The 27,090-nt window shown below is 37.2% G+C and overlaps 1 protein-coding gene and 1 pseudogene across 1 annotated transcript in view; one reads left to right on the forward strand and one right to left on the reverse strand.

Moving 5' to 3' along the window:
* The first annotated feature begins 44 nt into the window (after positions 1–44).
* LOC126631340 (rhomboid-like protein 11, chloroplastic) lies at positions 45–11,717 on the forward strand (annotated as a pseudogene).
* Positions 11,718–12,144: 427 nt separating this feature from the next.
* Positions 12,145–27,090, reverse strand: part of LOC126633301 (pentatricopeptide repeat-containing protein At5g25630-like) — a 44,839-nt gene continuing 29,893 nt past the window's right edge. Inside the window, exons 2-5 of the mRNA XM_050303876.1 lie at positions 14,854–14,899; positions 14,466–14,562; positions 13,379–14,290; positions 12,145–13,286 (exon numbers count right to left, since the gene is read on the reverse strand). Coding sequence (XP_050159833.1) covers positions 12,393–13,286; positions 13,379–14,290; positions 14,466–14,543 — 1,884 coding nt within the window. The 5' untranslated portion in view covers positions 14,544–14,562; positions 14,854–14,899 and the 3' untranslated portion in view covers positions 12,145–12,392. The remainder of the gene's footprint in view (positions 13,287–13,378; positions 14,291–14,465; positions 14,563–14,853; positions 14,900–27,090) is intronic.

The raw sequence follows: 27,090 nt of genomic DNA on the forward strand, positions 1-27,090 counted from the left end.
CGTTTAGGAGCACAGAGCTCAAACGTTGAATTGGGTTGGTATCCATGGTTTCGTTTTTTGAAACTTTCTCTGATGATGTTGCCATAATGGCTTTAACTAGTTTGGATTTGGTAGGTTTTCGGAAGAACACATATGCAGGTCCACGAGGGATCACTGCTCTGATACCATATAGAAAACCTTAATGTATATTTCATGTATCAAACAGTTACAAGATTATGCATAAATAGAAGAATAAACGGGAAAGAGAGTGAAGAACAAAATGTAGGGGACAATGGCAGCTAAGCAAGTATGATGACCCCCACACTCTCTAACACAAGCTTTACAGCTATTAACAAGCTTTTCAAAGAAGAGGGAATAACAAACAGCTAATACTAGCACTAAACCCTAGCTGAAAGCAAGATGAGCTGTTATCCATCAAAGCCATTATTCTTCCAACTGTATTAGGGTTAAAGAATATTCAATAAAAACAGGAAGTCTCATTAAAAGTTTTAATAACTTTAATCGTTGGATCAAATTTCAAGGGTCCGAATTGATAGATCATGAGAATTTGGTGGAAGAAATCCGGAGATGATCTCTTTCTCTCCTATAGCACCTCACCCTCCTTTTTTTTTTTTTTTTTAATGGAGATAACTGGTGGCAAATTACTGTTATCTACACATTTCAGGTTCGGAAGAGGCTAGTTAGGAATTGCACTATACTTGTGGTCATGATTAAGTAGATTCATAGCTTATAGAATATCGGACTTAGGACATTCTTTTTTAATTGAGGGAGCTGTTGTTCATAGTCCCCCCCCCCCTCAAAATTACTCTTACTTGACTATCACTAATATTTTCTTAACAAGTCAAATAAAAATTGTAAGTAAAGTTTATGTTTACAAAATATTCAAATTGAGTGGCGGAGTGGGGGGAACGATAATTGTGGCGCGGTGTGATACTTACGGTAATGATTTTGATGATGATTATATGAACGAATATGGTGTTAGAGAACTTTTTAGTGTAGCTTTTATAAATTATCAACATGCTCATTTTATAATAAGTGTGTATATTTATAATTCTATGACATAGTCAATAAAATATTAATCATGTCATTAATAAGCGTTTATATTTATAATACTATGACTTAGTCAATACAATATTATTCATTTCATTCACCCATATTAAAACATGTAAATTAGTCTTTAAATAAGTTCAGGACAAAAATTTATATTACAAAAGACATCATCACATATATTTTCTCTAACTCTCTAAGCTAGGGTATATTTTGTCGAACAAATACAAGTGCGTGACAACATTTTTGGGTGATTAAAGTGGATGTCATGTCGAGTAACCAACAATGGCACATGTTGATCACATAAAAGTGTTAGTACACCTGTTTGTCATCGTTGATCAACTTATATGTTGAGACACTCGTGCACTAAATCGCACTTACACTATTTGTAATAAAACCTCATTAATCGGTTCTCTCAAATTCATGCATGAGAAGTGAATTGTTACATAAGGCTTAATTTTCGCTTCACATTTAGTTTTATAATGAATTCGTCTACAATGTGTAAGCACGAATTTTCCTGTGATGAATGAGACAAGAACACGTATACAAAATAATATTTTGTATTTATATTGGGTTACAATCTCTTTTACAAATTTAGCCTCTGATTAGATCTTCGTAACGTGTAGGTTTATGGATGTACTGTTGATCCAAATGGCCGTCGGGGCTTGATCTTAGGATGAACAGTTGTGTAGATTTGTTGATGTTGTTGATCCAAAGGGCCTTTGGGGCTTGATCTTATAATGAATAGTTGTTTTCTTCAAGGGCCGTTGGGCTTGATCTTGATGAACGGATGATCGAATCTTCAGGTGCCTTCAGGGCTTGATCTTGATGAACAGATGAACGGATCTTCAAGGGCCTTCGGGGCTTGATCTTGATGAACGGTTGTGTGGGTTTCTTCAAGGGCCGTTAAGGCTTGATCTTGATGAACGTTTCTCCAAGGATTTGATGAAGAACGAAGAGAGCTTTCTCGATCCTTCAAGATTCTTGGGAATTTGGATGATTGGATGCTTGGAAGCTTTAGAGTTTCAAAGCTTCAAGGATTTGGGGAATTCTCTTCCAATTTGGAAGTAGAGAAATGTATATGTGAATTGGTCCCCCAAAATGAATGTCTTGACTTCCTATTTATAGAATTCCAAAACTTGACTTTTGGATTTAAATAATCAGATGAAATAAATCATTTCTACCTGGTGTTGACATGTGTCATATTTGATGACTTTTCCGATTTATTTCGATTTTTCGTTAAGTCACATACTACGTGTAAAATTTATGTGACATGTGAGCGTTGAAAATTTAATTATTGGTCAACATTTATTTCACCGAAATTTCGATGTCTACACAATGATAACTCATATTCCGTGTATTTTATGCAAGATTTAATCGTTGTAAAGATTCATTCAATCCCTAACTGTTGAACTTTTCTAAACCACTCAATGCTATGTACCATAGAAGAAAAATCATACCTCATAGAAGAAAAATTATACATCATGTACAAAACCAAAAGAAAAAATTTGATGAAAACAAAATGAAATGATGCAGAGGGGCAAAATGGACATGTACTGACAACATAAGGAAGAGAACAGCAGAGAAAACAAAGGGAATCTTCGGGGCCTGTTTGGTAATTCTACTTTAATCTAATTTTTTAGGAAACTATTATTGGCTCTCTAAAAATCTCATTTGACACTCCTCACAAGTGTATTTTTCTTTCTAAATATAGAAAGTTTGGAGTGCTAAATGAGAATTTTGGAGTGCTAATAACAATTCTCACTTTCTAAACTCAAAAACAATTTTCAAATTTTAGACCTTAAAAACTTGTTTGGTAGGACAATTCTAAAAAAATGAACTCAAGACTAACTAAAAAATATAATCTATTATCTCAAAAAAATAAAAGTGAGTTTTTAAACTTAAACTCACACATTTCTTTTCTTTCCCTCTTGCCTCTGACTCAAAATATATCCCTCTCTTTTCTTCTTTCTCTCCTTTTTTGTTTTTACCTTTTTCGTCTCTCTTCCAATCCACTCTTTTTATTTTCTCGGTTATTTCTCTCACCCATCTTCCTCCCTATCTCGTCTAATCCTCTCTCTTCTTTCTCTTTCCTTCAATCATCTCTTACTTTCTTTCCTCCTCTCTCCTCTTTCTCTCTCTCTCTCTCTCTCTCTCTCTCTCTCTCTCTCTCTCTCTCTCGTGACCCCCTATTTTTAGATCTCTTTGTCTACTTTAAGTTGTAAGATTTAAAAATTTTAAATCACAAACCAATCAAATTTTTTAATTTTAAAGAAAATTATTTTCAAGAAATGTTTGAGAAATGGTAAAAATTTTCATATAGGATACCATTCCTTTCCCGGTCTATCTGGAATCCCTTAAGGGTGCGTTTGTTGCATCGAACAATCTCAGACTGAATTAGCTTCAGGAAATAAGCTGGACTGACTTAGACTAGACTAAGCTGGACTAACTTAGTGAAGCATTTGGTGCAGTGTCGGACTAAAAAGCAAAATAATTAACAAATCCTAATATTATATTATTTAATCTATATATATTAATATTATATTATTAGTATACTCTATACTTTTTTTCATAACGATTCTCCATTTTTCTATTCTCTCCCTCCCCATTTTTTTTTCTCCGTCCAAAGCAACCTAGTCCCTAGATCATCCCAATCGCCATCCAAACCCAGAAATAGAATCTTGGCCTCCTTCTGCCACAACCCGTAGAAGCAGTTCAGCAGAAACATGGCGGCAGCTGATTCTTATCCAGGAGCGGATTGGTGGAGTTATGAGTGAAGGACCAAAATACCCACAACGAATCGAATGAGGAGAGATCCAATTCAAAAGCTGTTTGGCGAAGTGTTGCAGGTCCTTTAGATCTGTGTTTGAAAATGGTTTTGGGAGAGTAAGATTGGGAGTCGATGAAGTTGAGGAACTAAGCAGAGAAGTGTTGCCTCTCGACAACGAGCTCGGCGATAAAGCATCTCGGGGATGGGCAAATCTGAGGTCTCGTGATTGTGGGTTCAAGACGAGGAGGGAGAGAGTGGTGGCTGTTTGGTGGTGTAAGAGGGAGAGCGGGAACGATGTGGTTGTCGTCTCGTGAGACAAAGAGCAGAGAGGGGTTTTAGCTAGTTCCATGGTTTCCAGGACTCTCGCTAAGAACCTTCAGCAATATCGTTAGTCTACGCTAATCCCAGCTAGTCTCATTAATATTAGTCTTGTGAAACAACAAACATATGATTAGATTAATAGTCCAGCCTAGTCCAGTGAGAGCTAGTGAGGGTAAACAAACGCCGCCGCCAATCCACTATCTTTTCTTCTTTCTCTCCTATTTTGTTTTTACCTTTTTCGTCTCTCCTCCAATCCACTATCTTAATTTTCTCGGTTATTTCTCTCACTCATCTTCCTCTCTATCTCGTCCAATCCTCTCTCTTCTTTCTCTTTCCTTCAATCATCTCTTACTTTCTTTCCTCCTCTCTCCTCTTTCTCTCTCTTGTGACCCCCTAATTTTAGATCTCTTTGTCTAGTTTAAGTTGTAAGATTTAAAAATTTTAAATCACAAACCAATCAAAGTTTTGAATTTTAAAGGAAATTATTTTCAAGAAATGTTTGAGAAATGGTAAATATTTTCAAATATGATACCATTCCCTTCCTGGTCTATCTGGAATCCCTTAAGGGTGCGTTTGTTGCATCGGACAATCTCGGACTGAATTAGCTTCAGGGAATAAGTTGGACTGGCTTAGACTAGACTAAGTTGGACTGACTTAGTGAAGCGTTTATGCAGTGTCGGACTAAAAAGCAGAATAATTAACAAATTCTAATATTATATTATTTAATCTATATATATTAATATTATATTATTAGTATACTTCATACTTTTTTTCATAACAATTCTCCATTTTTCTATTCTCTCCCTCCCCATCTTTTTTCTCCGTCCAAAGCAACCCAGTCCCTAGATCATCCCAATCGCCATCCAAACCCAGAAATAGAATCTTGGCCTCCTTCTGCCACAACCCGTAGAAGCAGTCCAGCAGAAACATGGCGGCAACTGATTCTTATCCAGGAGCAGATTGGTGGAGTTATGAGTGAAGGACCAAAATACCCACAACGAATCAAATGAGGAGAGATACAATTCAAAAGTTGTCTGGCGAAGCGTTACAGGTCCTTTAGATCTGTGTTTGAAAATGGTTTTGGGAGAGTGAGATTGGGAGTCGATGAAGTTAAGGAACTAAGCAGAGAAGTATTGACTCTCAACAACGAGCTCGGTGATAAAGCATCTCGGGGATGGGAGAATCTAAGGTCTTGTGATTGTGGGTTCAAGACGAAGAGGGAGATAGTGGTGGCTATTTGATGGAGTAAGAGGGAGAGCGGGAACGATGTGGTTGTCGTCTCGTGAGACAAAGAGCAGAGAGGGGTTTTAGCTAGTTCCATGGTTTCCAGGACTCTCGCTAAGAACCTCCAGCAATATCGTTAGTCTACGCTAATCCCAGCTAGTCTCATTAATATTAGTCCCGTGAAACAACAAACATATGATTAGACTAATAGTCCAGTCTAGTCCAGTGAGGGTTAGTCAGGGTAAACAAGGCCCCCCTCCCAAACCACCGGCAGCGGGCTTAAGAAAATGTCCCAGTTTCTACTTCAGTTCCACAATCTTCAAAACCAGCAAACTCCAATTCTTACCCTGCACCTGTTACCTCACCACTTTTCCTTAAAAGCCCACCATACTCGGCAAACTCCGCCTCTCTCTCCGCCCCTTTCTTCCCGCTCGATTCCCCATAATAGTATGCAAATCCAACGGCTCGGGTAAATCTTAACACTCCATCTTTTTTGCTGCAGCCAATTGTAGTTGGGTTTCTTCAATTTCTGTTTTATCAACTTATATAGTATGTTTAATTGCTAGACAGACATAGACTTCGATGTTCTATCACGACCATAAGAGCGAGAAGGGAAGCGTCATCGACGCGCCAATGGAATATTCTGGATTATACTTGCTAACATTGGAATTTACTTGGCTGATTATGTGTTTCAGGTAGTGTTTTTATTAGTGTTTGATTAATCCAAAATTAACAGCTTTGTAACTTGTAATTAGTTCAACGTCTAATTGGGTTTAAATTTTATGATTTGTTTACGGTTGTGTTAGGTTCGTGCGATTAAAGTGCTTTACTTGTACCACAATTGGCCTACTTGGTACCAGTTTCTAACAGCAACATTCTGTCATGCTAATTGGTGAGACATATGTATGATTATCTAACAAATTATGGTTGTGTCACTTATGTTGCCGGACTGTGAATCTGGATCATTCATCGGGTTGGTTTTAGTTCACGTATTCGTTCTTTTCAGGAGCCATCTTTTGAGCAACCTTTTCTTGTATATTTTTTGTGAGGGTCATTTTCTTCTTTTCTAGTAGGGTCAAATTAATACTGAAGCTGAAAATTGTACCCGACGTATAAAATACCTATTGAAAATTAGATAGTTCCCGTTTTGCTTGAACAAGAAAGCTAGTTGAAGAAGAGGAAGGGAATTTTGCTCTGTGGCTTTGTTATATTCTTACCGGGGTTGGAGTAAACCTTGTTTCGTGGCTTTTTCTACCAAGAAATGCAGTTTCCATTGGAGCCTCTGGTGCTGTTTTCAGATTATTTACAATCAGTGTCTAGGATCTATCTTGCAAAAGAACGGAGAATTAGATGGAGATCTCAACCATAGAATACAAGCTGGATGGATGAAGTGGAAGAGTGCATCCGACGTGTTGTGTGACCGCTGTATGCCACTGAAGCTAAAGGGAAAATTTTAGGATGGCAATAAGGTCGGCGATGCTGTATGGTACAGAATGTTGGGCGGTGAAGCATCAACACGTACATAAAATAGGTGTAGCGGAGATGATGATGCTTCGTTGGATGTGTGGGCACACGAGAAAGGATAAGATTAGGAATAAGGATATCTGAGGTAAAGTAGGAGTAGCAGAAATTGTAGGAAAGCTGAGAGAAAATCGGTTACGGTGGTTTGGACATGTGCAAAGAAGGTTTACTGACGTTCCGGTTAGAAGATGCGACTACGGGATAGAGGTTCAGGACCGAAGGGGTAGAGGAAGACCTAGGAAAACTTTGGAAGTGACTCTAAGAAAAGACTTAGAGTACTTGGATCTAACGGAGGACATGACACAGGACCGAGCACAATGGTGTTCTAAGATTCATATAGCTGACCCCACTCAGTGACTTTGATTTTTCAAGTCTCCAATCGAGAAGTTTTCCTCACTCGAGAAATTAAGGGAATACTACCTCAACCTACATGCTTCACTAAAAAAACTTCAACATACAAGCTTCAACAAAAGAAAAATTCAAAGAACTTAGTGAATAAGGCTTTGGTGTATTTAACACAATACGTTGAAATGAAGTAAAGCTTATTTATTGATATCTCCGATAAGTTACAAATATGTACATATACACGAGTCAAAATAAACAAACAAGAGGGGGCCTTCACAAAGGTTGCTTAGGAGAAGTCTCAGCAGTCGGTAGAGCCCTAGAAAGAGAAGGCACCGGAGGGTGATGACTCGGAGCCTCAGTATTGGACAGAACCCTAGAAGGAAGAGGCATTGGAGGTTGATCATTTGGAGCTTCATTACGTGGTACAGCCCCAGAAGACGAAGACAATAAATGCCTTTGGAACAAACCCACAAACCTCTAATGATCAAGTAAAATCTGACCATCAGATTCCTTCACCTGGTCAAGCTTCTTCTTCATGTTTATAGCATAGTCATGTTCGAGCCTGTGCAACTGTTTATTCTCATGCTTGAGCCCTCTAATCTCCTACTTGAGACTCATCACTTCAGCCGCCAATGATTCAACTTGGCGGGTTCGAGCAAATAGGCGTTGTGCCATATTCGACACAGAACCTGCACACTGAACATTGAGAGCCAGAGAATCCTTAACAGCCAACTCATCAGACCGTTTGGAAAGAAGTCTGTTATCTTTAGGAGTGAGAATGTTCCTGGCCACCGCCGCAGCGGTCATATCATTCTTCATCACGGAATCCCCAACGGTAAGATGACCAGTAGGGGATAAGAAGGATATGCCCCATATGTTTTCTGGAGAAGGCGCGGCTGCCTCTTAACCAAGGTTCAAGTCAAAACGACGGTCGGAAGGGCCATACATTTTCAAAGGTGTTGAAGAGATAAGAGGTCGGACAAATCAAGATCTTAGAAGTGCAAGAAGGGAGCTTCTACTGGTGGAGATTCAAGTGTGCTTTGGAACTTAATGCCAGCCTCTATAAAAATCTGCACTCGACGGAGCTTCAAAAATCGAAGAGGCGCCTGCTCAGAAATTGAAGAGGCGTTTGCTTTCTCAAAATTTGGGCTGCTCAAAGACCACAAGGGCCGATCTCAGAGATCGAATAGGCGTTTGCTTTCTCAAAAGCTGGGTTGCTCAAAGACCACGAGGGCTGATCTCAAAAAATCGAAGAGGCGCTTGCTTTCTTAAAAGTTGAGTTTCTTAGAGACCACGAGGGTTGATCTCAGAAATCGAAGAGGCACCTGCTTTCTCAGCCTTGTCAGCACCTGTCACATGCACACTCAACTTTGTGGAAATTACAGGCAATCTGTCGAAGATATCTGGTGAAGTAGAAAGCACGTGAATCTTACTGTTCAATCATCCATTTTCCACATGCAACATTAGCTCATGGGTACCACATATAACTTTGCCAAAGATCTCTGACAAGGTTTAGACACGTGAAGCTTGCAGCTCCCACTACATCGCTATGACCAAGAATGGTAAAAGAATAGCAAAGAAATAACATTAACAAAGTTTCGACACATAAATTTTGAAGGTTTAGCTACCATATTATTACCCACAAGGGTAAAGGAACAGCACCACTGCTGGATAATTGGAAAGTCCCTATGTGTCAACCTCTGTGCTTCGTGGCAAGGTAGACTAGCAAAAATGCCCAACCTTTACTCACATTCGAGAAAACACTCCTAACAAGATTGCTTGCTCCAAAATCGAAGAGGCACCGCCCTCCGAATCTCGAGAGCCAAGCTTCCAACAGGATTACGTTCTCAAAAATCGAAGAGACATCGCTCTCTGAATTTCAAGAGCCAGACTCCCAGCATGATTGCTTTCTCAAAAATCGAAGAGGCACCATTCTCCGAATCTCGAGAGCCAGATCCCCGACATGATCGCTTGTTCGAAAACCGAAGAGGCATCGCTTTCTCAACTTTGAGAGCCAAATCTCCTTGGATAAAGCTTGTCTGTAATCTTCACACGCAACATCATCTTTCCAGATACCACAGACCACTTTTTCAAAGTGCTTTAACGGAGTTAAAACACATGAAGCTAGCAGCTCCCACTTCAGTGCTATGACCAAAAAGGGTAAAGGAATAGCATTACTACTTGTTGTTAGGGAAACTCCTATATATGTCGACCTCCATCCTCAACGGACAGGCAAACTTGCAAAAATGCTCAACCCTTCCTCATATCTGAGAGGGCACTCCCAACGAAGCCTCTCGAAATACTTAGCTTTCTTTCCCCCCGATAATACCTTTGCAAACAAGCTACACCAGAGCAAGAATATCTCATATCATCAGGGTTAAAAGCAAGAATATCCCATATCATGTTTTTTCCCTGTCTTTTCCTTTGACCTTGTTCTTACCTACAAGACAAGGAGAAAGAGAGCAATCAGTCAGCACTTGGCCTTGTTCATATCATCAGGAACTGACTGCCTGGAACCCCTTACCTAATTACTTACCTGGCATTGCTCTCGAGTACTCATCTTCAACATCTTATGCTTCCAGAGAAGATACCACATCTGCCTGAGGAACAGATAGGGCAAGTGAGAAGGATATAAGGAAGCATGTGGAGACAAGCGTAACAGAACACGTGTCGATACTTCCACTACTTTGTCAACAGCAAAAGTATCCCATATCAGCAGGGTCGAACGTACTCTAGATTTCATGGACTTGTTTTGACCCTCAAATTCTTCAGTCGGCCTTATACTCTAGAGGTAACCAGAAAACCCTCCAGCCCAGTTCAAGAATAAGCCTGTGGAAAGTTAGTTCTTCAAAAGCAAAAGTATCTCATATCATCTCTTCTCCTTTTCTTCTATTTATCTTTCATGCTGCCTGCAAGATAAGGAGAATGAGAACAATAAGCCGGAACTCGAAATCAAACTTCTGATCTAGGACTGATTGCTTGGAGCTCTGATTGCTTACCTTGTCTGTCATCTCTTTCAGCAGATCCCCTAGCTAGGCGACTTGGGGGGTTCCTACTACATGGTTTGTATCGCGCTTGACCAAGCCTGAGGATATATTCAAGATGTTATTCCTTGGTGTATGCTTTTTGCAGACGATATAGGGTTGATAGATGAAACTCAGGAAGGGGTAAATGCGAAGCTTAACCTTTGGAGAGAAGTGTTGGAATCTAAAAGTCTTCGCCTAAGCCGATCAAAGACAGAATATATGGAATACAAGCGGGATGGATGAAGTGGAAGAGTGCATCCGGCGTGTTGTGTGACTGTTGTATGCCACTGAAGCTCAAGGGAAAATTTTATAGGACGGCAATAAGGTCGGCAATGCTGTATGGCACAGAATGTTGGGTGGTGAAGCATCAACACGTACACAAAATGGGTGTAGCGGAGATGAGAATGCTTCGTTGGAGGTGTGGGCTCACGAGAAAGGATAAGATTAGGAATGAGTGGGTTGGACATGTGCAAAGAAGGCCTACTAACGCTCCAGTTCGAAGGTGTGACTACGGGACAAAGGTTCAGGGCCGAAGGGGTAGAGGAAGACGTAGGAAAACTTTGGAAGAGATCCTAAGAAAAGACTTAGAGTACTTGGATCTAACAGAGGACATGACACAAAACCGAGCGCAATGGCGTTCTAGGATTCACATAGCCGACCCCACTTAGTGGGAAAAGGCTTTGTTGTTGTTGTTGTTGTTGTAGTGTCCTTGTCAAAGGTGATTTCTGATCTTGGAATTTTTGTATCTTTTTGACAGGATGAATCAGTTTATGCTTAACCAGTTAACCCTTCTTTTGAACAATGCAGATGTCTTGGGACTGGAGGAAGATCCTCGAAGTGCTTATATTGGGCCAATTTGTTATAGAAAAGGTGAGCTGAGATTTTCAGAACGCTGACCTTGTTGCTCCTCAAGTCCTTTTACAGTTTTGTCATAACTTGTGTCAGACTATCTGGTTTGACACAAAATTACAGTTCAGATATCTGTAGTTTTTAGTTTACGTGTCTGCGTGTGTGTGCACGTTTATTTTGCGTTTTTCTTTATTTTTTCCAAGATCAAGTACATATTTGTGTACAGATTACCAATATGATTCTGTTTTTGTTGCTGTTTTTGGCAACAACTAGGTTATGGAAGCAGCCCATCCTTCTACTGCATTATCGGGATCCTTTGGCAGAAATTCGTTGATGAATGTCAATCACATTGCACATCTCTCGGGTGCTCTTGTTGGTGTTTTTCTGGTATGGATTGTCAGCAAGGTTCCTTCTGAACCCCCATCACAAGAAGGATCAAGTTTCCAAAGCAAAGCAGTGAGAACTCGACTACAGTTCGATATTGGAACCACACTTATATGCTTGTATTGCAGCCGTTAATATCATGCTCACCATTGTGCTCTATTTTTTGTTGACCGTGTGTAAAATCTTCTGATGCTAATTGATTCAATACAAAATGGATAGAATTTTCCCCAGTTGGGTCAATCGGGGTCTGAACCAGATGCGTCTTCAGATATAAGCTTAATGTTTAGACCAATAGCCATGGGTCCAAAACCGCATCAAGAATGAATGAATAAAGGAAATTCTGAATGGCCCATAAGCACTTTTGTTGAAAGTGCTTTTTTACAAGGATGCTGAACTGAAAAGCGCTTGGAAGTGTTTTATAACCCAAAAACATTGAAAACTTTTTCTCAACCATGTTTGATTACCTAAAAGTGTTTTCGATCTTTCAAAAGTGCATTATCAGTATGCCCCTTAACATGCTACATTAAGCGTGTGAGAAAATGAATTCTCATTTTTTATGAAAATGATATTCTAAACTAATCTAAGCTACGGGAAATGGGACTCAAACTTTCGCCGTAAGAGGGCGGGCACACCACTCTGTCTACATTCACGAGACTCTTCTCTATAAAAAGCAGCAGCAGCATGATTTCTCTTCATGTTCTCAACTGCCAATAACTATATTGATGATTAATGTGGGAAGGTACAGGGTAGAACATTTCATTTACAACAAGTAATCAACATGCTCAAAAAGAAGCAAATTTCAATGAAAAGAAACACTTTCTCTTCACTATCTACAACATTTGTACGCTGAATTTTCTTCCGGGAGAATTCTATGATTTTGTTTACATCCAAATCGAATTGTTCCTTCAGTTCAAGAACACAACTGTACATTGCTGTGCAAACTGACCATACACACCAAGCTGGCCCTGAGATTGCTTCCTGCATATAATTGGCGATCGCTCCCCGAATTTACAATTATGCGACAGATACATAGACTTTGCAGCAAGCGATGACACGTCCAACGAGAAATCACCATCTCTTAAAACCATTCTTCCTTTTCTAGTTGCTGAAGCTGACCCCTTTTGATCACTTGCTACGGCTGAAGGTATCTGTAAAACATTGGGATGAAATGCACTTGCAGATCTCTTTTGATATATTTTCTCTAAGCTCTCAAATGGCTCCTCTCCTTTTTTAACCTGAGGGGTCTTTTCCATACTTTTCGCAGAACCGAGCATCCTGTTTGCCTCTTTTGTTAATCCAATTGAACACCAAGCGTCTGCAACTAGCGAGACAGTAGATTTCTCTGGCTGAACACCAAACTCTTTCATAATCTGGAGTATTTCTTCAGCTTTCCATGGCAGCTTTGCTTCTCCAAATCCCCATATTAGGGTCTCAAACGTCTTCAAATTGGGAGAAATACCGGACTCATACATCTTATCGAAAACTTTAATCGCGTTCTCCATTCTGCCAGAACTGCACCATCCACTTATGATGGTTGTGAATATGACAACATTGGGACGAACTCCTGATTTGATCATGGTTGCCAATAGTTCTTCAGCTTTCTCGACTTCTTGAGCACGCACGTAACCTTTGGCAAGAATGCTGTATGCATGCCCATCAGGTTTTATGCCGGCCTTCACCATGTCGTCAAATATTTGCCTACACTTCTCCATAAACCCTGCCGTGCTCCATGCATTCATGATGGTGCTGAATGTTATCACATCTGGTTTGACCCCAAATTCTTCCATCAACTTCAGCACCTGCAAATTAACACACATTATTTGTGTCAATAATCAAAACATACACCATTTCGTGCAATCAAATAGCTATGCGATTCTGTAGGTTAACTCACCTGATCAACCCCATCTCTATCCATGGTGTCTACGAAACCTTTAACCAGCGAGTTAAAGACAACGATGTTCGGGCGCAGACCAAGATCTTTTATCCTGCGCATAAACCTTAAGGCCTCCTTCAACTTACCTTCCTTGCAATACCCGCTTATGATAATGCCACAAGTTCGCTCGTTCGGATACAACTTGTTGTTCTGCATCTCTAAAATCAGTCCTTCTGCCTGACTCGTCTCTCCATTTTGTGCATAAGCTGTTGCTAATGTGTTGTAAGTAACAGCATCGGGCCGCATTCCAGAAGCAACCATCTTATGCACCACGCTCCATGCCTCCGTGATGTTCTTCTTCTTACACCATGCTCTGACTAGTACATTATAAGTCCTGATATTTGGCTTCACATTTTCCTCTCGGGACATCATCTCTAGCACTTTCAAAGAATCCTCAGGCTTACCCGAAATCCCATACCCTTTGATCAATGTGTTATAAGTACTGGTAGTGGGTTTCAATCCACTCTCCTTCATCTTCCTAAACATTTTCATTGCTTCCTCTACGTTCCCGGATTCAGAAAATGCATTTATAACAGCATTGAAGAATATCAAATCAGGACTCAATCCATTCTCTTCTACCTGTGAAATAACAAAAGGAATGGACTCGAAACGCTTCTGGGCAGTCAAGGCAGCCAACAGTGTAGTGTATGATATCAGTGATGGCATGTGTCCTCCTTCAATCAAACCATTGAAAAGGGACTGAGCCTCCTGTGGCTTCCCTCTTTCCACCAAAATGTTCATTAGCCTAGTTCTCGAACGCACGATTCGACAACTCTCTTTGGCAATGCAGATAGCACAATGGGATTGTCTCAATGAATCATTAGACTTTGAAATCAGATGCAATTGATCCTTATCATCTGGGTAATTTCCCTGTTGGGTTAAAATTACAAAAAAAAAAAAAAAAAAAAAAAAAAAAAAAAAAAAATTACTAAATCAAACCCTCTAAAAACTTCAACTGTAACAAATCAAGCAAAATAATTTCCAGTGATTAGAATCAAAGCAACACATAATCATATCATTAAGCTAATTAGCAGAAAAAAGTTACCTTGATGGGTAACTCTTGGACCGTTCCATTTACAAAAGTGGCAGTCTTTTCTTCATTTTTGTTGCCTGATTCTCCCATATGGATGTTTATCTTTGCACTGAACAAAATACCAAGAACATAATATTAATTTTTTTAATAATTTTTTTAATTTTTTTTAGTTTTCACAATTTTGGTTTTCCGGGTAGAAAACAATCAGAAGACACCAGAAAATCAAAGCTTGGTTCTTCATGGTCAAATCAACTTGAACATTAAGGAAAAAGATTACTGAAAATATATAAGATTAACTCAAAAAATAACATCTTGGGCAATATAATACCAACTAATAATAAATTGTATGGAAATGTGGCATTTTGAATATTTCTTGAAGAGCCAGAGACAAAGGTTTCACCTTTTAGCTTGAGATTGCAGAAATTTGCAGGCAGCGGGAGAGAGAGAGAGTGTGTTGTTGGAGTTGCAGAGTTGTAAGGAATGAAAACACAAGGAGAAGATATAATCTAATCGCGGAGCGGGTGAGAGACAAAGCGATGGGATAAGGGGGACAAAGTGAGGCTCTAAACTCTCTTCCATTAAATTTTAAAAGAAAAAATAAATTCACAAAAAAAAAAAAAACCACCTGCGTAACAAGACTGCAGGTGTTTAGCAAGTTTATTATTTTTTTAAACATATATTTTTTTTTCCAAACAAAAAAAATTTAAAATAAAAAAAAACAAATTGTTACACGTGTCGCAGGAAAGAGCGTAGTAAAAGTGCAAGTGTGATCAATTTTATTATGATTTCTTTTGATACACATAATTAAACAGAGAATAATGAGAATCAGTTGTACACATGGTCTAAAATATCCATAATATCCCGATATTTTCATTGAAATTTCCGTGTTTTTGGATTACCGATATTTTTTTGGACTACCGATATTTCCGATATCATCAATATTTTAGACCTTGCTAAGTCACTCATGTATCTTACCATGCAATGTATAAAGTGTAAAATATTGTACTAATTCATTATATATAAATGATTATGGTGTGTTTAAACTTATTTCATTAATTACTACATATTTTCTACCCTCACAATGTTTGCCAGCTCGCTATATAATCAACTTAAATCAGTTATATCTATCATGCAATGCATTTCCTTCCAATTTTTTGTGATAAACTAATAGATAATTGACTAAATAAACATCCTACAAAGTTTCAATAAAAATTTCCAAGTTTTTCTTACAATTTCCGTGGTTTTTATTCAATTTTTATCGATATCGATAATATCCCGATATTTCCATCGAAATTTCCGTGTTTTTGGACTACCGATATTTCCGATATCATCGATATTTAATACCTTGTACATCGGTGCGTAAGCTAATCCAGTAATTCATGTTTGGACCCATAAGCAAGAACATTTATGTTAAAATAATTTTTGGCATGACATGATTGGGTAGGACTTGATTTTTTTTTGGAATTTTAACGAAAAGCTCTCGGTACTGTTCATTTTAACGAAAAACCACATTTTTACACTAAAAAATCAATTATGGTACTATTCACTTTACCCTTTATTTTATCCTTATTATTAAAATTTAAAGTTTTCAAGCCCTTTTCATTAGTTTTCTCTTTTTTTTTGGCAAACGGGTAGGAATTGATTTGATAGAACCCTAATTCGTAAAAGAAAGAAAGTGCAGAAAAAGGAAATAAAAGCAAAGAAATTGAAATTCATTAATTTCATTCATTCCTTTCTAATAAGGGTGCGTTTGTTGCATCGGATTCTTTCGGACTGGACTATCTAGGGACTATGGTGAACTGGCTTAGACTAGACTAAGTTGGACTGATTTAGTGAAGCGTTTGGTGCAGTGTCAGACTAAGAAGCAGAATAATTAACAAACTCTAAAATTATATTATTTAATCCCTATCTTTTTTAATATGTTTTTATGAAGAGAGTTTTAACAAAACACTTCTGGTATAATAGGGAATTGTTATTGGCATTAAAAAAATCTCATTCCACACTCCAAACTTTCTATATTTGGAAAAAAAATACACTTGTGAGGAGTGTAGAATGAGATTTTTGGAATATCAATAACACTTCCTGGTATAATATTATACTCTATATCTTTTTAATACTTTATTATTAATTTTAACTTTTTATTTTTTGTTTCTAGAACCCTCTTCATCTCTCCCTCTCCTCTCCCATTTATTCTCCCTATCTATCTTCTTCCAACTCTAGAAGTTGGAGAGCTACAAGATGCACATCAAACAAATCTCTCTAATCCTGTTTGAATTCCAGTCTTAATCCATCTGGAAGAAAAAACACAGAAGATGAAGACAAAAGCAAAACTGGATCCCGTTTGAAACCCAGATTGATTCCATCGAATCCCTCAAAATTACAGCCTCCTCCTCCCCCCCCCACAACCCTTGCACCCTTATCCCAGTTAACTACCATGACAGCCCAGGTCATAGATGACAAGAAAAACCAATCCTCATCGCCCTTTCCGACTTCTTAGGCTCGAATTCAGAAGCCATTGATACCCTGAAATCGTTTTTGCAGCAGAAGATGAAAACACGATGAAGACGACGAGGCGCTCAAGATCTTGTAGCGCTTGGAGTGGATGTTCATAATAGAGAGGGTTCTCACTGAAATAGGAGGAAACGATGGGATGAAGAAACGGGACTACTAATCCCAACCTTTTGCATGGTATTAGTAGTGAAGCCCTTAACGAACACGAGTCCCGTTTAGTCTCATTAAACCTAGTCATTTACCCGCACCAAACAAGGGACTAGGACAGTTTCTAAGCCAATCCTAGCTAAGAAGGCCAAACAAACACGGCCTAAAGGTTCATAGCCTTATCACATTCAGTAGAAGCCTAGAAGCATCTAAACCAATAATAACCTGAATACCCGACTATATATTGACCCAAACCTATTGGCCCATTAATAATTAATCTAGTTTTACGGACATTTCACATGTTAACATGTTAAACTAATCTATATATTGACCCAAACCTATTGGCCCAATAATAACCTAAAACCAATCATGTGATGATACTTTACGGACATTTCACATGTTAAACTAATCTAGTTTTACATATAAAGGGCATACATTATTGTTTGAGCCGTCTCATATAAATGTTATATGCTTAAACGATAAAGTCCAAGGAATATGTGATTGGGAGAATGTAATCTAATGAAGTTAGATTCATGAGACCATTCTTTCGTAGACACATCCTAAACGTTCCTGATCATAAGATTGTCAATTGGGCGTTGACAGTCCGTTAAGATCAGTACATACTATGTCTTCTCTCAGGGAGAGTGATTAGTCTCGAGTCATTGGTGTGTGTGACATCAAGACAAGTACGTAGGTGCTCAATAGAGAATGAGTTCACTGAACGTGATCAACGAAGAGTTCTTATATTCCATGTCACATGAGAACTCATGGTTGGGATAATGCAAAGTAGTCCTTTGACCTGAGGCATCACAGTTGTCTTGTGGTTAAGTCCTTGATCTTTGATTATGTCAAAGTCACCCCCTCGGGGTGTCCACGGCATCGTTGGGGTTAAGCCACTTAGCTATGGAGACAAGTGAATGCGCAACAAGGGATTTCTAACCTTCAAACAGTTGAGGGAGAATACTCTATGATATGATTTGGAATCTCTGGCCAGAGTATGAATGAGATTAGGGAATGCGTTCCAAATCACATTCAAGGAAATCATATAAGCACACGAATCACATTGGATAGTAGACATGAATAAATAAACTATCATACCAAACAATGTGGTCAAGAGTATTAGATTAGAGAAGGATCGTATTGCATTTGTAATCCCAAACTGAATAGGTTCTCTATCCTCTTCTGATTAGCTTGGGTAACCATGATATGCTGCTAGGTGTCACTCATGGTTTGTGGAAGCCCTAAACGTGTGTAATCACTAAAGGGAGAATTGAAAATAGTTTCGATTCACAATCGATGTAAAATGGTTTTAATCGCCCACTACCTCGCTAAAAGGAACCTAATGGATCGCACACCATAAAAGGTGGAGATTGAAGATTAAACGGAAATGAGTAAGAATGATTAAATGGTTTAATCATTTATTTATGGCAAGGATTAATTAATATGTTAATTAATCAAACGAATAAGTTCGTTAAAGACTTCGGGATAGTTTTGGACCTTAAGGCCCAATGGGCTTCGAACGTCAAGCCCATTAACTTAAGTTGTATGACAATTTAATGAATGAAGATTCATTAAATCCCAAAAGCCCAAAATCCCCTAAATGGCCGGCCATAGTGTGATGAATTAGGGTTTTGGTTATTTAGGTCACTTAAAGAAGTGACTATATAAATGACTTTATAACTAAATATTCATTAAGTGATAAAAAGGGTTTATTTTTGGGGAAAATTGGTGAGAATTGTCTCTCCATTTTCTCTCTAAAAAGGCCAACACCTTGGAGGGTACATCTAGCAATCCTACTACTCCAAGGTCACTCATTTCTTCTACAATCTAACCTTGGTGAAGAGACTTAGAGGTTCTCAATTTTGGGAACTTGGAGAACCTATTCTTCCATCCAAATCCATGGATCTAAGAAGCAAGGAATGAAGGCCCTATCTCTTTGGGTGATTAGCCTTTGCTTATGCAAAGAGGAATCTACAAAGGTATTAATTTCAACTCACTTTGTTTTGAGTTGATTATTGGTTCACCAATCTACAAGGCTTTGAATTTCATGGTCATGTTTTGTTTTTGAGTGCATACAAGCATGATTCCGCCTTTAATTGTTAATTGCATGCTATATGATGTTGCTCAAATGAACATGTTTTCTCAAAATAATTCCTTCAAGTGGTATCAGAGCCTAGGTCTAGTAGTTGGTGAATCCTTTTGGGTTTTGTAGTTCATAAGTTTATGATTTAAAAGTTGTAATTGTTACAAGCTTTATTCTTGCTTCTTTGAATGTAAATTTTGTTTGAAAATTTGCCATCTCAAATGTTGTAGATGTAGTTCATATGAGGATGAATATTGGAGCTAAAATTTGGTGCCATGTTTTTGGGGATTTTCGGCCAAATCCAAAGGGTGTTTTTTTGGGTTCATGTTTGTCTTGTTAAAATGGTTTTAAGGTGACTTTTGGAACCCCTAAGTACCCTAGGATGTTAGCCTCATTTTGAATGATAAAAATTTGAGTTTTATTGCATGAAAACATTCATGGAGCTCTTATGGGTTTTCATGGATGTTCTTCATATGTTCTTGATGTTCTTGCCAAGAACACAAAGGTTTGTGTTTTGATTCAAAGTTTTGATTTATTTCATAAAGTTTATGATATATGTTTTTCAAATGATTTATCATGTATTTAAAGTGTTAAATATTTGTATAAATGATGATGGAAACATCAATCATCAAAACATATATTATTTTTATGAAAGTATTTAAAGTGTTAAATATTTGTATAAATGATGAAAGAAATATCAATCATCAAAACATATATTATTTTTATGAAAGGTGAAAGCACTACTTGATTGTTTTTGACAAAACTAATAAATCAAAACACCCACCACTCCTTTTTATCCCTAAAAACCGGCCACCCTAATAAAATAGGGTATTTTTGGGGCTTTTATGCAATTACATAAAGTTTTGATACTTTTGTGTATTTGTACTTTGACCCGAAAGTTTACGTTTTGACGTTAAGGCCTAAAAACGCTAAAGGACAAATTGTTTTGCTCCTTTAATGAAGTTTTTGAATTTATTTAAATTTTGGGTTCTAGTTGTATTTACATGAAGTAGTGACTTTTGTGTTTTTACAAAGTGACCCCAAAAGTTTATGTTTTCGCAATATGGCCCAAAAAGTTGTGGTTATTGCATGATGGCCCAAATAGGATGAGAACAAAATTGTTTTGTCTCTTTAAATGAGAATTGGATTTTCATTTTGTTTAGCTCCACTTAAATCAATTTTATGGATACAAAAACCAAATGAAAATGTTGCATTCAATTAATTAGTTAAAGCGTTAATTAATTAAAGGATGATTATGAACCTAAGCCTAATATAATTGAGCTATGTGAAAGGCGTTTCAAATTTGTTTGAACCATGGGAATGTGTAGATTAGATTTTGGTTGTAATTTGATTTGATCAAATGTTGTAAAAGGGCATAAGTCCTTCTTTACTTTAAGGTAATTTGTTTTATGCAAATGTTGTAATGAGCATAAGCTCATCCTTTACTTTGAAGTATTTCTTTCTTGCTTTATATGATATGCATGAAAATGAAGTAATTGGGTCCAACGCCCCTAAGACAACACGCCTTAATGTGATTAAACGCGTAACTAAAATCAATCTCCATCCCTAGACCGAGATTCAACACAAGGCTCGTGTTGAATCTAAACAAAGGTTCATAGTCATCCTAAGGCCCTAAGGCAACTATATAGTCCATCAAATGAATGCAAACCTTATGTTAGTAGTAACATATACTCTTGCTTTAAAAACCGTTTTAAAAGCATAGTGGGAGTATTATGTACAACTAAAACAATCATATGGACCAATAGTTGTAATAGGACCAAAATTGTTTTAATAGAGATTAAAATGTATATTGATATGTGATGAGACCTAAAACCCTCAACCAAACCAATATTAAGTTGATAAGCGGAGAGTGCTTAGAACACTCTTTCGTGGCCTTCCACCTTGGTAGGCTCCGATCGTTTGTGACTCGTACACCGGCTTCACCCTATAATAGGGGAGTACAAAGTGCGTGCTTACACTCAGGAGGAGTTCTATATACATACATGATGAAGTGAGGTAGGCAACGAGTTTAGCCAACATGATATAATTCTGAGGCTATGCTTGAACACCTACACGAACTAGGCATGGTGGGAATGACTTAACTAAGTACAATGACGCCAACATGATATAATTCTGAGGCATCATTTTCTAGAGGCCAAACTAGATGGGTACTTGCAAGAGGTTGTTGCAAATGAGTAAGTGTACTCTCTCATTATTATTAACGCTAGCCAACATGATATAATTCTGAGGTGGGCTTGGTAGTAGTGAGTCTCCCATAACCTACTAAGAGTTTCATCCAAAACTCTCGAATTCCAATGAGGGATATGGAATTTGCCAAAAATAGTGGGTGGTGCTATTTTGATTTAAAGACCCGAATCAAATGGCTTAAAATCAATCAATCTATATTCGTTATGTATTTGTTTACCAATATATTTGCAAACGCTTGACAAATAAAAGCCGAACGTTTAGTTTACGGACTTGGTACTACAAAACCATAGATTGTCTTTAATGGCTTGTAAATGTACCTAAGTAGTCTCATCCTCACAATCTTCCTATTGATAATGTATCATTAGAAGAATATGTTAGAAAAGGTCTATCATAGAGAGGACAACACTTTTAATGTCATAATTCTTCAATTACAAATTGTTGTATGAAGAAATAAGAGTTGCTTTGAACAACCCTTAGTCAATACAAACACTTAGTGCTTATTTCTTTGTTAATTGAACAAAGAACTTGAGAAGTAAGCACAAGGGCATGGACACTTTATGTGCCATGATTCTTCACTTACAAATTGTTGTATGAAGAAATGAGAGTTGCCTTGTACAACTCTTGAAAGTTTGTAATTATGTTTAGAACATAATGGTTGGTTGACAAAAATAGTCCATTAACATGGACTTATGATGATTTTGAATCATTAAGTGTTGAAGTGTTAAACCACTTAACGAGACGGAAACTAGGCAAGGACTTCACCTTTGTTTCCCTATCCTAATGGTTCACTAAGTTTATGGTAAACTATGTAATGAACAATAACCACATACTCTCCAAATTGTTTGATGTGTATAACACAATTGAAAAAGGTTTCAAGAGAGATAGTGGGAGTTTAGGGACCATGACTAATGTAGTCAAAGGTGAAAGTCAAATAAAGAAGATAAATAACTCCAAGGGAACAAACTTTCTTTATGAAAGGATGGACATTGGAAGGGGTATTTGCAAGAAATGTCTTGCAAGTGTCAAGAACACACCTTTCGAAGGTGTTGTAAAATGTTCTTGAATAGTTCAAAACAGTTGGTTCTTCTACTTGAATGTATGATTCCGTATTAGTAACTATGTTTTACAAATCGTTGTAAAAGTGTGACTAATAAGAAGTAGAAGATATATGAGAGAAGAAAAGGTGCTTCACATACGGAACGTGAATAAGATATAGATCTCTGCGAAAGCAGATAGTACTTACTTCCTCATATGAACTACCAAAGAAATTGGATTATAGTAATCTAATTGATTGTCTCTATAGTAGAGATGATATGGTAGTGTTAACTGTTTAGAATATAATGATGCTTAAAACCCAAAAGGTTGCAAGGTAGTGACTAATCCCAACTAAATTGTGATACCTCTAAAACATAAGTTACGAGTTGGTGAAACAAGGATGTTTTGGATCGTTAGATCCGGATCCAATACCTTCTTGTTAAAATTGTATAGAGGCGAAATGTTCGAATCTTTATTCTTTTGGAAAGAAGAAAGAATCACAAAGTTGTTGAGGTTAATTCACTTAGATGTTAGTGGCACTTGTCCACAACATAATACTACTCATGTTATATGACATTCACCGAAGATCACTCTCGGTTGGACTATAGTTTATTTTGAATAAACACAAGTCCGAATACTTTGCAAAAGGTTTCAAAGAATTCAAGAAATGTAAATAGATGAGTAAGATATCTAAAGTATTTACCTCCTTAGATTTGATCCAAGGAAAGGTAACACTTTAGATGAGTTTCCTTGAAAGATATCAAGGAAAATAGCATCATAAGATAATGTATTTCTCCATTAGGAGAAGAACGAACTTGAATAAGATTTAGTTCGTTAAATGTTATCTATTACCCATATATAGGATATATACTTCTAAAACAATATGATTGTCGATGAGAAGATCTTCCAATATTTTCATGACTCCATAAGATGTAGTTGGAAAAGAAAGACAAATCTTAAGCATGTTAAAGATTTGGGGTTGTGTGCTAATAAGCAATATTTGTTTGATAACAATCTTGTAGGATATCCTTAAAATAACTTTTGGATATCGCTTCTATAAACCAACTAACAAATGTTGTTTTGTTGGGTAGTTCATTGTAATTGTACAATGTGATTTGCCTAAAAGCAAATGAACGAGAGATAGAACTCAAAGAATGGGTTCTTTGAGAGACAAGATAGTAATCAACAAATATAACAACCTAGTTCCTATACCACAAGCTCCAAGGTAGTCGATAAGAATGAAAATCCTTATGACTACATTGAGTGCATATACGATATATACTCAAGGAAATGGTAAAGTACCATTTGACTCGAAATAATGAAACCTTCATAGCTAGTTGGTAGCTTAAGGTAACTACAATCAAAGAGAATGGTTGACTTTGAAGAAACCATCTTTGAGATAGGCTTGGTTTCAATTAATTCGAAGATTGCTAGCTACAACTAAAATGGTGATTCAATGTTTTGACATAATATGGGTTTCCGAAACCATTATTAAGATAGTCATGATAATATATGTCCAAAACTATAGATCACAAGACATGTAAGTTGTAGAGATCCATCCATCATGGATCTTAGCAAGTTAGTGGGAGCTATTTGCATTTTATGAGGAAAAAGGATCAAATCGTTTGATTTCTCATCAAGATGTAAATGAATCTTTTGTTTACGAGTTTTACAAAAGATTAGTGGGAGTTAATCATGTTCCTAAAATTTAAGTATATATGATATATTAATTTTGGAAATGAAAAGAATACTTCTTCGTTAAAGTTATGACTTTAATACATTATATGAAGATAGAATGTATATGGGAGATATAGTCTATATACATGGGATGGAAATCTATAATGATATATTTCATGATATAATTGGATTATATCAATCCCTAATAATAGACAATGGATGCTAGGAAGTTTCTCATATGATGATAAACTTCAATAAGAATGACGATTCTAGTGAGACTAGCAAGTTGCCCTTCTCAAAGGGAACGTACCCTTTGACTCCCATAGAAATAATGCGTAAATTGAATCCTTTATGCATAAAGCAAAAAGGTGATTTATGTATTTCATATTGTATGAAAAACATTGATATGAGTTGTACCTAGAACGGTACAAGACGATATCAGTGCAAGCCCAGGATCAGAACCGTGGCAACTGTCAAGTGAGTCCTTAAGTATTTAAGAAATACTTAAGGATAGATTCCTCAAAGAATGAGGAAGAATTAGAGTAACGTAATGGAAGCGTAAATGTATTAGATTATGAATCTGATCCATCATTGGATGTTTCTTCATTATGAATGAAGAGATAAACAAATATCTCTTTATTATGACTAAAGAGATATTTGGATGGAAACATTAAAGTAATGACTTTAGTGTGTTCCATTATGAATGCAAGATATATTGCCATATAGAAGTTTACAACAATGTTGTTTGGATGGGAAAGTTCATTTATGAACTCTCTATTCGATTCCAACCAGAAAGTGTATGACACTAATGGGGCGATAGCTCAAGCCTGGGAATTAAGGTCTCATCAAGATCTGAACACAAATGAGAGACTGAACCACATGATTGAGAATCATGTATAATGGTGACGTCGTTATTCTCAAGGTTGCTTCTGTGGATAACACATATAGATATCCACTGTCTAGGCCTACTATTCAGCCATTTATGAAATGACTACAGAAGAGGTATCATCAAGATGACCTAGCTGATTGGCTCTAGTGCAAGTGGGAGATTGTTGGAAATGTGCCCTAAAACCAATCATGTGATGATACTTTACGGACATTTCACATGTTAAACTAATCTAGTTTTACATATAAAGGGCATACATTATTGTTTGAGCCGTCTCATATAAATGTTATATGCTTAAACGATAAAGTCCAAGGAATATGTGATTGGGAGAATGTAATCTAATGAAGTTAGATTCATGAGACCATTCTTTCGTAGACACATCCTAAACGTTCCTGATCATAGGATTGTCAATTGGGCGTTGACAGTCCGTTAAGATCAGTACGTACTATGTCTTCTCTCAGGGAGAGTGATTAGTCTCGAGTCATTGGTGTGTGTGACATCAAGACAAGTACGTAGGTGCTCAATAGAGAATGAGTTCACTGAACGTGATCAACGAAGAGTTCTTATATTCCATGTCACATGAGAACTCATGGTTGGGATAATGCAAAGTAGTCCTTTGACCTGAGGCATCACAGTTGTCTTGTGGTTAAGTCCTTGATCTTTGATTATGTCAAAGTCACCCCCTCGGGGTGTCCACGGCATCGTTGGGGTTAAGCCACTTAGCTATGGAGACAAGTGAATGCGCAACAAGGGATTTCTAACCTTCAAACAGTTGAGGGAGAATACTCTATGATATGATTTGGAATCTCTGGCCAGAGTATGAATGAGATTAGGGAATGCGTTCCAAATCACATTCAAGGAAATCATATAAGCACACGAATCACATTGGATAGTAGACATGAATAAATAAACTATCATACCAAACAATGTGGTCAAGAGTATTAGATTAGAGAAGGACCGTATTGCATTTGTAATCCCAAACTGAATAGGTTCTCTATCCTCTTCTGATTAGCTTGGGTAACCATGATATGCTGCTAGGTGTCACTCATGGTTTGTGGAAGCCCTAAACGTGTGTAATCACTAAAGGGAGAATTGAAAATAGTTTCGATTCACAATCGATGTAAAATGGTTTTAATCGCCCACTACCTCGCTAAAAGGAACCTAATGGATCGCACACCATAAAAGGTGGAGATTGAAGATTAAACGGAAATGAGTAAGAATGATTAAATGGTTTAATCATTTATTTATGGCAAGGATTAATTAATATGTTAATTAATCAAACGAATAAGTTCGTTAAAGACTTCGGGATAGTTTTGGACCTTAAGGCCCAATGGGCTTCGAACGTCAAGCCCATTAACTTAAGTTGTATGACAATTTAATGAATGAAGATTCATTAAAGCCCAAAAGCCCAAAATCCCCTAAATGGCCGGCCATAGTGTGATGAATTAGGGTTTTGGTTATTTAGGTCACTTAAAGAAGTGACTATATAAATGACTTTATAACTAAATATTCATTAAGTGATAAAAAGGGTTTATTTTTGGGGAAAATTGGTGAGAATTGTCTCTCCATTTTCTCTCTAAAAAGGCCAACACCTTGGAGGGTACATCTAGCAATCCTACTACTCCAAGGTCACTCATTTCTTCTACAATCTAACCTTGGTGAAGAGACTTAGAGGTTCTCAATTTTGGGAACTTGGAGAACCTATTCTTCCATCCAAATCCATGGATCTAAGAAGCAAGGAATGAAGGCCCTATCTCTTTGGGTGATTAGCCTTTGCTTATGCAAAGAGGAATCTACAAAGGTATTAATTTCAACTCACTTTGTTTTGAGTTGATTATTGGTTCACCAATCTACTAGGCTTTGAATTTCATGGTCATGTTTTGTTTTTGAGTGCATACAAGCATGATTCCGCCTTTAATTGTTAATTGCATGCTATATGATGTTGCTCAAATGAACATGTTTTCTCAAAATAATTCCTTCAGGTGAATGATTATACCACTTCTCTAATGAAACAAAAAGTATTTAGTAAAGTTGTTGCACTACAACGCCATACACAAAAGGGTAAATATCACAAAACATTGGGTAAGACA

The sequence above is a fragment of the Malus sylvestris genome, chromosome 8 (genome assembly GCF_916048215.2).
Source record: "Malus sylvestris chromosome 8, drMalSylv7.2, whole genome shotgun sequence".
Lineage (NCBI taxonomy): Eukaryota > Viridiplantae > Streptophyta > Magnoliopsida > Rosales > Rosaceae > Malus > Malus sylvestris.